General features: G+C 29.0%; 3 protein-coding genes across 3 annotated transcripts; 1 reads left to right on the forward strand and 2 right to left on the reverse strand.

Moving 5' to 3' along the window:
- Positions 1-3,930: 3,930 nt before the first annotated feature.
- On the reverse strand, positions 3,931-4,808 carry LOC137918465 (uncharacterized). The gene is made up of 4 exons (XM_068761277.1): positions 4,575-4,808; positions 4,379-4,471; positions 4,217-4,271; positions 3,931-4,124 (listed from the first exon to the last, which is right to left on the reverse strand). Exons 1-4 carry the CDS (start codon positions 4,806-4,808, stop codon positions 3,931-3,933), a joined length of 576 nt encoding a protein of 191 aa, XP_068617378.1.
- Positions 4,809-5,088: 280 nt separating this feature from the next.
- LOC137933849 (nuclear receptor-binding factor 2) lies at positions 5,089-7,018 on the forward strand. The gene is made up of 2 exons (XM_068777922.1): positions 5,089-5,231; positions 5,312-7,018. Exons 1-2 carry the CDS (start codon positions 5,208-5,210, stop codon positions 6,071-6,073), a joined length of 786 nt encoding a protein of 261 aa, XP_068634023.1. The 5' UTR covers positions 5,089-5,207; the 3' UTR covers positions 6,074-7,018.
- A 2,259-nt stretch (positions 7,019-9,277) lies between these two features.
- LOC137933815 (transmembrane protein 127-like) lies at positions 9,278-14,052 on the reverse strand. Its single transcript, XM_068777875.1, has 4 exons — positions 13,891-14,052; positions 12,649-12,903; positions 11,262-11,561; positions 9,278-10,344 (listed from the first exon to the last, which is right to left on the reverse strand). The coding sequence occupies exons 1-4, from the start codon at positions 13,913-13,915 to the stop codon at positions 10,064-10,066; spliced, it is 861 nt and encodes a 286-aa protein (XP_068633976.1). The 5' UTR covers positions 13,916-14,052; the 3' UTR covers positions 9,278-10,063.
- Positions 14,053-14,314: the final 262 nt, after the last annotated feature.

A 14,314-nucleotide genomic window follows, 5' to 3' on the forward strand; every position in this document is an offset into this window, starting at 1 on the left:
TTGCAAAGATGTAATATTTTCATATGTAAATAGGCTTTTTCAAAAACTCAGAAGTGGTTATACAAAACCTTTATTCTTCATTACTTTTCTTTCCAAGAAAAAGGCAAAATGTTATTACATAATTGTATATAAAATAAGTCTGCATATTTTGTTTCAAATGAAGCGTTTTTTATACCAAAATGCTTTTGTTGCGAAAGGTAAATCTACATACACAACGATTGTTAATAACTGTTGAAGCTTTAAAGTGGTGAAAGTATTGCTCATTTGTTAGCAAAGAGGTCTAAATTTAAACACCTATTTTCGATCACTTTAACTGATTTCTCTAAAATTCTAATAGATTGTGACAAACGAATAAGTCCTAAATGTAAAAGGTCTGCAGATATAGATAGTGAGCAAACAATAATTTCCAGATGCACTTTTATAAAAACGGTTTTTCTTGTTATCATTACTTTATTTATTATTTCTGAAATACCTGATTTTTAATAAGATGAACTATACATTAATTAACATAAAATAGGGTACAGAGTTATCTCTTTAAAGCTTTTACACCTATTATCACCCTGTTACCTTACCTGTACAGGTAAACACACAGCGAGTTTCGACATACATTACAAATAAGTAAGAAATAACCATAAAATCATCCTAAAAACGTATGTTAATACAATTAATTCTTTCCTAATGAATTGATTCGTCCATTCCTTTTCCTAATAGTTATAATTGAAACACTAGAAACTTGTCTTTAAAATCCAAGAAAAATCAATAATGGCGTAATAAATTAAAAGGTTATTTAAATTTGGAAGTAAGAACAGAAAAATTTAAGCTGTTAAATTCTTTTTGTTTACATTTTAATTTGAATTTGTGGTCAGCCAGTGTTAATCATCATGACAATAACATCGCGATCCATGCAACGTTCTAGGAATATTATTTATAGTCATACCGTTATTATTTCATTGTAATTAGACATACTTAGTCAATATTTATTTATTGTTAATTATTTTGAAATTGTACAAGTGAAAAAAATGTATGTGTTAAAAAATTGTTCTTAATCTGTTTGTTTGTATAAAATATGAACTGAAGATATAAATAATACAGTTTGATAAATGTAAAAATTGTTTTGTTACGTGACCATTTTATTTATTTGATTAATCATTGTTATTTATATTTGGTTAAAGGTTTAAAAAAAATTCGATCTCAAAAAAGTACATTAACTTTAAAAATTGGTCATTGTATCAACGCCATAACAAATTTCTCTATTGACCCTGTTTTCATTCGTATTAACCTCAATCTTCGATGTAAAGAAAAAAGATCTCGAAATTAAAAAAATACTTGTAATTATGCCCGCTTTATACTTAAAAGGGTAACGCTCATTATAACACTTTTCCGTGAAAAAGTTAAAGAAAAAGATCTATTGCATTTCTTTTTCAGATCACCAATATCGGCTAATCTTATTCTTAATTATTCTTTTTAATCTGTGACAATAGTACAATAAGCTTTACACCTGTACATAATCACCCGCTCCAGAAAAAAATTATTCACCTATTTAACTTTGATATACGAGTAAACATGATTTTCGCGAACAAGAACTAACAACAACAAAGCAGTTGCCGTGCATGTACGTAAGTATACCATTCTTACCACTATTACGTTGTGAAATATTAAAAATAGTTGCAATGCTACAGTTGTATTAAGCATATAACGGTATTTACATATTTATTCGAATATGTTTAATTTACGTTAAGTTTAATTTTGTATATTTCCATTTTTTAAAATAACGAACAATTTGAATATGTTTGTAATTGGAAACTAACACACAATTATAGATAAATCGTGTTTTAATATGTGTATACGTATAATGGATGTTAATAAACTGCTAAATAAAATATATTTCTACTGCCCGGTAGTCAGACTTGACAAGTCAATAATTGACGGCACAGGTAGTGTAATTGTTACACTCACCTCCGCATTACTTAGAACTTAATTCACACGTGTAACAAAGCTTTACGTAACACAGAACATTCTATTTTTTCTTCGATTTTGCATAACTCTTCTATGCATAATAGTAAACTCTACGATCTTTTCAAACATGATAAATCTCATTGCTATCTTCATATACCGGACTTCACTTCATAAACATTATTTATATATTATAATAACATAATAAAGTTTAATAAATACGAAAAATTTAAACGAAAAAGTAAGAAAGGCAATGCAAAATAAAAGATCGATTCTTTCAATTTGGTAATTCGTTATTCGAAATAACTGATTTTAATGTTTCTGGTACAAATTTTACGTATGGCAGTTAAGACCGTTAGTTTAAGGATCATTTTAATCAGGCATATCACATTAATTGTCGAAATTAATTCTTTTACATTTTGTTGTCCCAATGAAGCTCGCTTTTATCAGTGCGCAACTTTTTCGTCCATTTCTTCGTAAGGCAAACAGTATCTTTATGAATCGGAAATTTAATTCCTTTCATTTGGAAGTATTTGTGATCTGTAGCGAAAATTGCCCTCAATATTCGAGAAAATTATATAGTATACAATGATCCTGTCGCCATCTTAGAATATATGTTAGTAAGTAAAAAAAACTGTATTGAATTAGTATACTCTATGGTATGCTGAGTCCTACTAATTGGGTTATATATTTAATGGAGTATATTTTTATATGTAATGTGAACATTTGAATTTCTACTTGTGGAATAAGATATATGTAATACATAAAAAGACTAGGGAGGTATTTACGTACTGTTTCAAAAACGTATTGAGTTTATTACCAAATAAATAAATATAGCCTACAAAAATGTTCCAGATAAGCTGTTACGGTCTCTTTAAAAAATCGAATTCATTGCTGCGCATCCATCCATCGTAAAGTATATGTCATTTAAAGCACCACTAATAAAATTTAATTTATATGAAATTAAATTATATTGATTCATTTTTGAACTATAACCACTACACGAAGGTCTATTACGACATTTATACTTTTATCAGAAAGAAAAGAAAAGAAGAAAAGAAATATGTCGAATAACGTTTTTACTTAAGTATTTTTACAAAGGGCATTATTTAATATTATTTGCGACAAAGTTATACACTTTGTAATTAGATTTTGTATTTCGTTACATTCGTTACATACATTTTCATGTTTAAGCCGCAGCGAAAGAGTAGTTTTCTTTAACATTTAATAATATCTGGAAACTCAATCAATGTGATTTGTTGAAGGTGGTGTCCGAAATATATCTGGCAATCAAGGAGATTTGTGACCGAGTCCGTGAAATAAGAGCTGTAAATACTAAAACAGCCTGCGGTTATCTAACGTCAACTACAACCAACATAAATCAGATAATAAAACCAGTAGTTAGTGTAAGATGAGAAAATAATTTGTTTAAATAAATTAGACGCGGTGGTTGCCCATGGCGCGTGGGCTGGTGAGAGGCAAGTGTCGCGTGCGCTTGCACAACCTACGCTGCACTCGCGGCTATTATTTTTCAAGTTTGTTTGACGGTACTTTTGAAGGTAAATATTGGCGCCAACATTATTTCATTCTGTTCTTGTTCTATTTATTTAATATCTGTATTACAACTAAACTTTTGGTGCTCACATTATTAAATCTTTTCCGGTAGTCAGATCCTTAAACATTTTAACCTTAAGTTTTAATTAATAAAATTTATATTAATAAAAAAAATATTAGTAAATGTAGACAATCTATTATGAATCAGGAAATAGTTGAAATCAATTTTAAGGACAAAATGAAAGTGAGGTACTATTAAGTAACTTGGAACATTAGCATTTCTTTAATAAATAGCGAATATGTGTATAATGTATTTGTGTACATATTAGTTTCGTTAAATTAAAGTTTACGTTGTGCCATTTAAAAACTTTTTTAACTTCAGATTTAACGCGTTACTTTAAAAAAAAACGATGGTACCGCCATCTAGAACTGAGCTCTGTATTGTGTAGCGGCTACGGGTCCACATAAGTTTTTCCCCCGCAGCCAATTAGATAACATAAAGCGACTACGAGATGGCGGTACGCTAGGCAGAAAGTTATTTCCGTCCCCTTGCTCATACAGCAGCGTTATGTAGCGGTGAGGACCCGTGCCCCGAGGAGGCGTTGGGGGCTTATAACCTAAAAATAAATAATTTTCATAAATATAATATAATGGATTAAAAAATAAAGTCAAAGACTGTCAAATATATAATAAATGTTAATAAATTTACCCCTATAATCAATACCAAATGTTTTACTGCTTTCTTTTGCCCTTAGAGCAAGACCCTAAAACGAAAGAGTACATATTTTAATAAATGTTTACAGTTTAAAAGGTACCTTCCTCTAAAACATATTTTTACTATTACGTCACATTTTAGTAAAAAAATACGTACAGGTATGTTTGATTTTAACATATGCAAGAAAAATTCTCCTTCAGTTTGTGGAGGTGCATCTGGATCAACCATAATTATAGTATAGAATTTTTTCTGTAATAAACGGAATTAAAAATGGCATAATTTTAATAAAACTATGTCTCCAACAATATTTTTGTCGTCGAATATGTTTTTACATTGTGATTCCATTACATACCGAATCTGCTAAAGCATATTGAAATAATGGTTCATCAATAAAAACTTGTTTGGGAAGCAATACATCGCAGTTATGATCATTCACCATTGTTCCACCCACACTAGTTAAATTGAGTCCAGTCAATCTATCGCAGCCTTCGAGCAAACTTTTAACATCAGCCATTGAACACTGTGGTACGCCAACACATGTTGCACTTATGGTGAAAATAATTAAAACCCAGTGTATCATTTCCATAATTAGCTGCTTACTGCTGAAGAAATGAGGCAATCGTACGCGAAAAACAAAAATGTTTATAAACTGTAATATTGTTGATACCATAGAACGTACGGGAGTAGGGTAACCATTATGAACATAACGCTTATTATTTTAATGGAATTCTTTTAAATTTTCATGTAGATAATTTAAAAACTATATTAGTACTTAAACAGCAAAGATACCGATTAAAAATTTTAATCTATATCCTCTATTTTTATTTCACTTGAGACAAAGGCGCATGTGTTGTGGTTAATAATGTAAAGTGTATACGTCATCTTTGACATTATATTGACGTAAACATAAGCTTCGTAGCTTTTCTTTTAATTGTAGTAAACAATGGAATATTTTTTTTAAATAAAAGAATTTTTAGTAAATAAAATGGAGTCACATCCTCTTAACTTAGTGAAGTATCTTTTTTCATGTAAGAGTTATGTACTTCTTTATTCGTTAAATATACGGTAACAAGGAAATTATCATTTCAGGCCCATCAGCAACATAGACGTGCTGAAGCCCATCTAAACAACAACAGATATGACGAAGCAATGCAATGTCATCATAATGCAGCTGAATTACTACTAGATGCAATGAAGTCGACAACATCTTCAGCGGCCTTAGAATCGATTAGTCTTCAACATAGTTACCATTTGAAACAAAAAGATTTAATAAAGACTAAAAAAGAGCAATATGCTCGTGTTAAAAGAGCTATGGAAAACATTAAAATTTTAAGCAAAGATCCACACCTTAATTTACAAAGTAATGAATATTCCAAACTGCAGATTGCTATATATAGAGCCATAAATGAATCAGAGGCCTTGCTACATAAAATGTCTAATGAAGATTTATCAGTCACGGGCTTACAAGATATACCAAAAACTGAGGTTATGGATGGAAAGAAAGCAGAGAAAACCCAACAGACTGTTGTTGAAGAACTTCAAATCCTTAGTCAGAACTTGCACTCGTTGGTCGAGCAACTTGTGTTACAAGTTGAAGTTCTTAAAGATGAAAATATGACTCTTAAGGAAAGAGTTAATTACCTTGAAAAGGAAAGAGTAAAATACCTCAATTTACCTTCAACATATTCTAACATTCAAGAAAATAATTTTTCATCTATTTTTGTGCCTAAAGAAGATTCTAGCATAGGTGTTGCTGATTCATCAAGATTGAGTAAGCCATTGAATGCTTTGGTTCTTGAAAGAACATTTCAACAGCCACATTTTGACTTAAGTCCTTTTAAAGACAATTAGATTAACATATTTAGTTAAACCAATAGATGCCATGTAAGACTGGTGCTGTAACCCATGGGTTAACGTGAACAATAATCATTTAATTCAGAATTTGCCCTTAGTCTAATAGACTACTTAAAGAAAAACCACTCTGCGTTTTTACAAATTTACATATCAATTTTCTTGTATTTGAATTAAAATTTTCTTATTAATTAATAAATAAAACCATGCTGGTGTTACTGGAGCATACATAATAAACAAGATAACAAGAATACAAGAAACATCTTTGTTCAAACATCATCATTGTTAAATATGAGACAATTAAATCCTGAAGATCAAACTAATGTTGATTTTTTATACTGTAATGGTTTAAGAAGCACCATTATCATTCATTTACATTTATTATTAATATTTTAGAAGAAAGTCAAATATAAAAGCATTAACTTCCGCTATGGTTGAGAGATTTTTTTAAATACAACACTGCACCAGTCGTATTCCATGACCCAAGCTAGTCTTTGTCATTAGTATTTGCAAACTTATTTACATATTTTATTAATATTTGTAAGAAAAATATGAACATCTAATGATTGTGCCTGCTTAATCTTGACATAGGTATGTTTTGTAAACACCAATGTAATTAAAAGACTGTCATTATTGCTAATTGGGCCTTTTGTACTGTTGTAGAAATAAATGAATGAAATCCCTGTTGTTTAATTTTATCATGTTGGTTCATTACAAATACTTGGCCATTTCTGATAGTTTTACTGGAAGTGCTACTGAGTTCCCTCCCCAAAACTTACTCATAGTGAAACTTCAAAGGTGTTATATTTTTAAAGTGCTACTGTAAAAATAATACTAGACCTAGCAATTAACAGATACAAGCAATTTATATATTTTTTAAGTTGATCATATTCAAAGTAAATGTCTTTGTTTAAATTCAGTTTGTTTTATCTTGGATTCAAAGTACTTTTTTTAAAAGTAAAAAAAAAGTACTTTATAATATTTGCGTGCGAATGAGAATCATATCACGTTCAATTCCATTTTTTACAGTCGTCCAACTTTATGTCTATGTCGTTTTGGGCATAATTAGGACTATGGCATTCATAAATGTAATGTGAATTCAAAACTATATTTTTATTAACAGTAACTGTTTCGACGCATTAGCTTTTACGATTTAAAATACGTCGCTATATAATACACCTATTTTATAATAACAACAGTTCAATAGTTTTACTTTTCTTTATCGACTTTTTGTATATTTATGTCACGCATTTACAGAATTTAAATTATAAAAGCATCACTTGTTTTTTTTTAAGATTATTTGCTCAGACAGACAAATCACTGAATAAATATAACGAACTGTGTTCTTATCAATAAAGTTATTAGGTATACAATTTAATATACTGTTGTTTTACTGGTAAGCCTACTTTGTTCAAAATACCTAGTAACGTTACTAGTAAATCTTTTGAAAAGGAAACCCCCCGTAGTACTATTAGTACGACTTTTGGGCAAATGGCGCAATTACTGTAGAAAATTTGCGAAAATATAAATACATATTATTGAGTAAGTGAATTCATTGGATAATGGAATTTTTCAATATTGTTTTTGCTTCATTAAGAGGTGTCTATGGTTTACATATATATTTGAATTGTGGATTTTTTAATATTTTAATTTGCGATTTAAAGCAAATTACAAGACCCTCGATCATAGCAGATAGAAGTGTTGTTGAAGATTCCCGCCACTTCCAGCAACCGACCAAGTCGAGATTCGGCCCTGCCCTTTTGTCCTGTTTTGCTCTTGGAGTCGGAACGCTAAATGAATAATATCGACGAATGGCAGGCCACACCGACGTCTTCTGGAGGCCTTTGAGCCTAGTGCATGGAACTCCATGGAACGTCCTCCGAAGCGATCTAAGAGATTGACGACTATCCAATTTGGTGAAATAGTGGTATGTAGCGGACCAAGCTGAGACTCCCCCGGAAGCTCTCGAGCATTGAGCTTTGAGCATTAAGCTCTGTAAATGACACCTGGGCAGCAGTGAAAGTCCAGACTAAAAAAGGGAAGCTAATTCTTCTGCTCTTTAGTTTACTAGATTTCATAGTAAGTTGTGTGTTGTTGTGATCAACGCAATATTGGTTTTATTTAAGAAAATTACCTATGCCACTATCTTTGGTGCTCTATTGCTACATCACCAATGATTTCTTCATCTGATGTAACAATAAACGACAGAATATACAAAAACATTATGCAATTGTTTGTACATGCCATAATTATTTTAAAAAGCAGTTTTAGTATGCTGTCGGGGTATTTAAAGGTTAAATAGCAATTATGTGTAAATGAGAAGTAAAAAAAATATACCTTCATAGATATGTATTAGATATTGGTCCTACATAAAAATAAAGTTTACTTTTTCAAATGTAAAAATAAACATCCTAGTTGCTTAACTAGGAATAACTATTCTTAAGCCTATAGGATTTTTATACAGTTAACAAACCACTAATAACATTTTTAAACATTTTTGGTAACAGAACATATACAACTGAGAAAGTATTTATACAATATTTTAGGCTAGTAATATTGGCCGGTTATATTTCAGATCTATTTTTTTAAATACCAAAAACGTTTAGTTACAAATATGACTCACTGAAGAGCTTTGAATTATTAATGTACATGGCAAAAATTGTTGAAACATTTTGATTTATCTTTTAAAGCCAAAAAGCTATACAGCATGAATTTATTTTTGATTCTAGAGGATGCTGTAACAAGAACAATCATTATCAGTCACTTTACTTTACCTTTTTTCGACCTTTACACAGGCATAGGTTTACTAAAGTTTTGTTATTATGAATTTTAAAGTATTCTGTTTTGTCAACCTTTGCTATTTGAACAGTTTTTATTACAGTTCTTATATAGACTGGCATTGCTGTGTTATCTTTAAAATACTAGAATATATTTTGGTAGCCACTAAATTTTAAAATATTTTACTAAAAGATATTGTCATATACTTTGATTTAAAAATTTCTTACGCAGAATCAATCTGATAAAGAGTTTTGAACAAAACACAATATAACTTGTAATGTGATAGTTTAAAATTTATAGAAGAATACTTAAAATATTAACAAAAGTTAGATTAAATATTACATACAATACCATTTTCAGGAATAATGGATTTTATCTATAAATCCTTAATTAACAACTCAATTACTTAAATAAACCAATTAGTTATAGGCACTAAAATGGCAATTGATTACCACAGTAAACACTCAATTCAGTTTAACTCACAACCATGATATACATAGAAATAATATTCAATCAATTTACATATCCATAAATTGTGATTTAAAAATTACAAGTTATTACCTAAAGTATTTAAAATATAATTTTTAACTTATATCATTGTATAAAATACTTTTTGCAAAATAAGTATTCGATAATATAAATTACACTAAAATTTATCTAATTTAAAATTTTGGAAACACATCTGTATAAAATTATGCAGTAAATATGAGAAATTGACTTTAAATTATATTCTACAAAAGAAAAACTTGTCTATTTGGTTTGATTAGTAAACATTGAACTATAAGTGTATATATAGGTCTATCCACCAATATATAATTCGGTAGAAACAAATGCTATATTTCAAATTGACGACTACCGACTTGTTATTTTTATTTATATTAAATATGCATGTAAACAAGCAGAAGCAGACTTAAAACTACTTAATAATTCAATAAAATTAATTGTGTGATACATAAAAGAAACTGTAGTTACAACAAGGTAAAAATGCTTGTTCGTGTGTGACATGTAATCCCATATCCATTAAATAATGTAATGTTGCACAAGATTTTAATGTATACTGTATTTTAATAAACTTGATAGTATCCTTATGAATTAAGGATTAGAAAATTAAACAAAAGATCATGTTATAGTTGTGCGAAACTTGCCATTAAGTTTTAAAAACAATAGATTATAAAAAGGCAACAGAAAATTTGAAAAAACTGTAAATGATTTTCAAGGTGTGTATGGTGGAGGTGGTGGAAGAATGGAAAGATCATCGAAAGGAAAATATTGTTGAGCGCCTAGAACTGGAGGAGCAAAATTAGGTTGTAAAGTAGAAACATAATCAGCACTTGGTGTATAAGGTGGAAGAGTTGGTACTGCAGGTGTAGGCCCTACACTGTGTGCTTCATAGCCGTCCCAGTCTTCCATTAGATTTCGCCTTTGCAAATCTTCATCATTGGACAGTGGAGCTCCCCATAAATTAGCAGCAGATGCTAATAAAGCTAGAGCACCTAAAATTCGTTTTAAGCATTAAAACACTGTCAAATATTTAGTGTATTAGAGTTCACAATTTTTTTATTATTTTTAACTATATTTTGTAAACTTAACAGCAGTATGTTGTTACTAATAGCTGGCTGAAAGGTATTTTCTCATAAAGCATATAATCATATTTAGTAAATTTTATTTAAGTATATATAACATATTTTCATCTAAGTAATGACACATTGTTTGCAGAACCATAAGGCATAGACTTTAATTTTTTTTTGGCAGAAACATTATTACCTATGTCCTCACGTACAAGTAAGCTAAGAACAGATTTTAGGTAATTTCATCCATTGGTGTCGAAGGTTCTTTATTAAAAAAATGCATTTCTTATTTTTCAACCATAATACTTTTGGGTAAACTTTCCTTTCACCATTTTTTTTAAAAATAAGTCTTCAAAATGACCAAGAATTTATTTTATGAAATTATAGAAAAAAAAGAAAATGCAGATCATGCAATAGAGTAGGACAACTAGTAACTAATTTTCACTCTCCTAATTATTTTAACAAGCAGTGATTATTTGTTATCACAATTGTTTCAAATTTATGTATGATAGGTATGAAGGAGGTTATTTTTAGGGCCTTCTTTGTGCACTATAAAGTTGACCAGATGATTTTAAAAAAGGTGTTTTGAATCATGCACATTTGCTTAAAATGATTATATTATCACAATATTTTTTTGAAAACCTGGGACATTGCTTAAAAGTTTGTTTCATTACAACATAAATATATGGATGTTACAATTCAGCTACACATATCAATAAGGTGATGGTATCCGCTTAAATCACCTCTTGCTAAAAAGATTCAATAGAGTATTTAAACAATTTAAAATTACAGATTTCAAACAGTAAGGTGAGATAATAGAAAATATTAATATGTAAACATACCTGCTCCAGTTATTGTGTAAAATCCATACTCATAGTCAACTTGTATTGTGTTTGGGTCGCTATTGTTCACATTCCCCAACACAACAGTTGTGTAGTAACACACACCAACAATAGCAATAACCCAAAACACACACATTATGCTTGGTATAGCATTTCTCCTTAACATTTTGATAGCCTTGCTGTTTAAACTCGTTAAGTTGATTAATACACCAATACATGAGCACAGCAATACCATAAAACAAAGAAGTATTAACACTCTCATTAGTGTTATTATTTCTGGTGTTATGCAAGGCGGAAGACCTGAAAAGGAACAGAATTCATAATTAATTCTTAAAATTAACTACAACACAAATTGTTTCATAACTAGTTATACTAATATTTAAACCATATTTCAATTTTGAAATCTTGCTTCTTTGGGATATCTAGATTGTTCTACTTGTTTCTATTATTTTACTCATTATTTGAAAGACATGCATGTAAACATCATCGCCATTAGATACATAAATTAAATAAAGAACAATTTCTTTTTTATAAAATCTAAACATTATTAAAAAAAATAATTAAAGCTTTTGGACAATTTCATCACTCATCTAAGCAGCCAATATATTGCTGTGAACATTTTTTTTAATACATCCTTTATGAAAACATGTTTTTTCTTTTTAACTTATGTTCAATTTACCTTTAGAATACATGACATTCTGTTTCCGCTTAGATCATTTGATGTCATCATAGGTAATTAGTAATTTATGTTATTGTTGAACTTGTACATTGGCTAAATTTCTTTTTATTTATGAATTTTTTCTTTTTAATTTATTTAATGATGAATATAAAACAAGTCTTATGCAGTAATTTTAAACATATATACCAAGATTAGTTATTTTGATGCTTATTTATGGTAAGTATTTTGGTATTAGATATATCCCCAGATGCAAATTGACGAGTGAGATGGATAACTATAGCTGTTTGTGCAAGTGAAATGATAAACAGAGCTTGAGCATAGATACTTCATAGGTACAACCCCTTTGTTATTTTCTATCAATGACTCATTGAAGTCTTCTTCATTATTTCTTAGTAAAAACTTCAATTGAATAATAGCAGGAGAAAATGTTCCTTTGCATTTTATATGAAAATTTTAATTACACGAGAAGTAAAATTTCAAAAAATATTGAATTAAATTCATGCATTTTAAAAGAAAGAAAAACTAATTAAAGCTGGGAACAAAATTTTACTAACTTATTCTTTTTTTGAAAATGATACCTTATTAATGTCATCAAATCAGCCAGATATAAATAGTATAGCAAAAAAGATTTAATTACTAGTTTATATATACTATTTGCTAAAAATCTTACGCAACTTAATAATCATAAATAAACAGTCATGCACTTACCATTAAAGTCAGATCTGTTAATAGGGTCATACTCCTTACTCTGACGTATTGTTATTTGTTCATCGTCATCATCATCATCTTCATCAAATGTGAAGAATTGTGCCAATGACAGGCTCTGTGCACAATGAAGGCCTTTAATTCTAAACCAACTTGGTTGAACTAAGGCTGCACTTGTCAATAAAAATGTAAAAACATTAAAGAAAGCAGCTATTTTATTTAATTCTTTGTCTTTAAATGGAATAGAAATCTGAATGCCTGAAATAAATAAATGAATATAGTGCTACATTATACATCTAATTAAATGTCAATGTAATAATTAGTTTTCAAGTGAAAATTATAAACATTTTTATTAAGAAAATCATTCTAATAGACAGCCTCATGTAATATTTGTTTACAACTATTAAGGCCTAAAATTAGATGAATGTTTTAAACAATTGGGAAAAAACATTTTTTGATTCAAACAGAAATATTCCATAATGCTTCTACCCCATTTTTATTTGGAGAGAATGGTACCTGCCTCATTACAATCTATCTATTAGATTTTTTTGAATTACCTTATTTATTATCAGGCTATTAAAAATATCAAGATATCTCTTGTTTGTCATAAGACTCTTCTTGGGAATCTTATAAGGTAAGAGATAAAACAAAGAGTTTGGGCTCCTCATTATTGTTTTTAGTGTGTATGAATCTTTATGATATTTTTGTTGTTATTTCACTGGTCCAATTTAAAGGACATATATCAAAAATAAATCTACAATTTTTGCTTAAAACAATTTGCTAAAATGAATGTATAAATTACTGTTTCTCTATGAATTGTTGTGTCAGAACAACAATCATAAACATAAAAGTATGAAGAATTATCATGTTAGAAATAAATGTTTATGCACATCGTTTTGGTAATAACATGAAAAAATAAGCCCCATTATATCTATAAATAGACAAAAATCTCCATGGTGGCAGTCTCTGGGGGAGGCCTGTTTTCATTCTAATCAATGTATAGTAGTAAATTTTCACTATTCAGTATAGCGTTAATTTAAATTTACAACACATTCAAGTTGCCGTTATACAATAGTTCACAAATGTACAAAAAATGCTATTTGCTCGCAAGAGTTTAAGAACATTTTATCCATTGAAAGCAAGACAGTTGTTAACAATACATAAATGTTTTCGATTAAAACATAGCAGTAATAAAACCATTTTAATTATTAATTAGTTACTTCTTCGTAAGGTTAAACGTCATACCTCTGATCCATGTAAGACATCCCATAATGCCGTTATCACTGTTATAAAGTAACTAATAAGGCAATATTCATATAAATACTTTTCAAATATTAAATAAATAAGAAATTAATGATAGTGAAGCTAATATTTAAATCACAACACAAATCCTCTTCATCGCGTAGTATTTGTTTGACAGTTTGACAGAAGACAAAAATATAAATAGGTATTATTGTATTGTCACATGATTGGTAGGAAATTTTAATAGCCATCTCTGTCACTCTTACGTCACATGAAGAAGACAAATATATAATTTTAAAGCTTTTAAGTGGCTAACACTCCATTTAACGCAATATTCTTTTTTAATTATTATAATTAATAGTTTAAGCGTATATTATCAAGTATTATATTCGCCAGTATTAATATTACGCTCTTGTAACGATTATTG

The sequence above is a fragment of the Battus philenor genome, unplaced genomic scaffold (assembly GCF_028537555.1).
Source record: "Battus philenor isolate CCGP_79_NKW_IND1 unplaced genomic scaffold, ilBatPhil1.0.hap1 SCAF_14, whole genome shotgun sequence".
NCBI lineage: Eukaryota > Metazoa > Arthropoda > Insecta > Lepidoptera > Papilionidae > Battus > Battus philenor.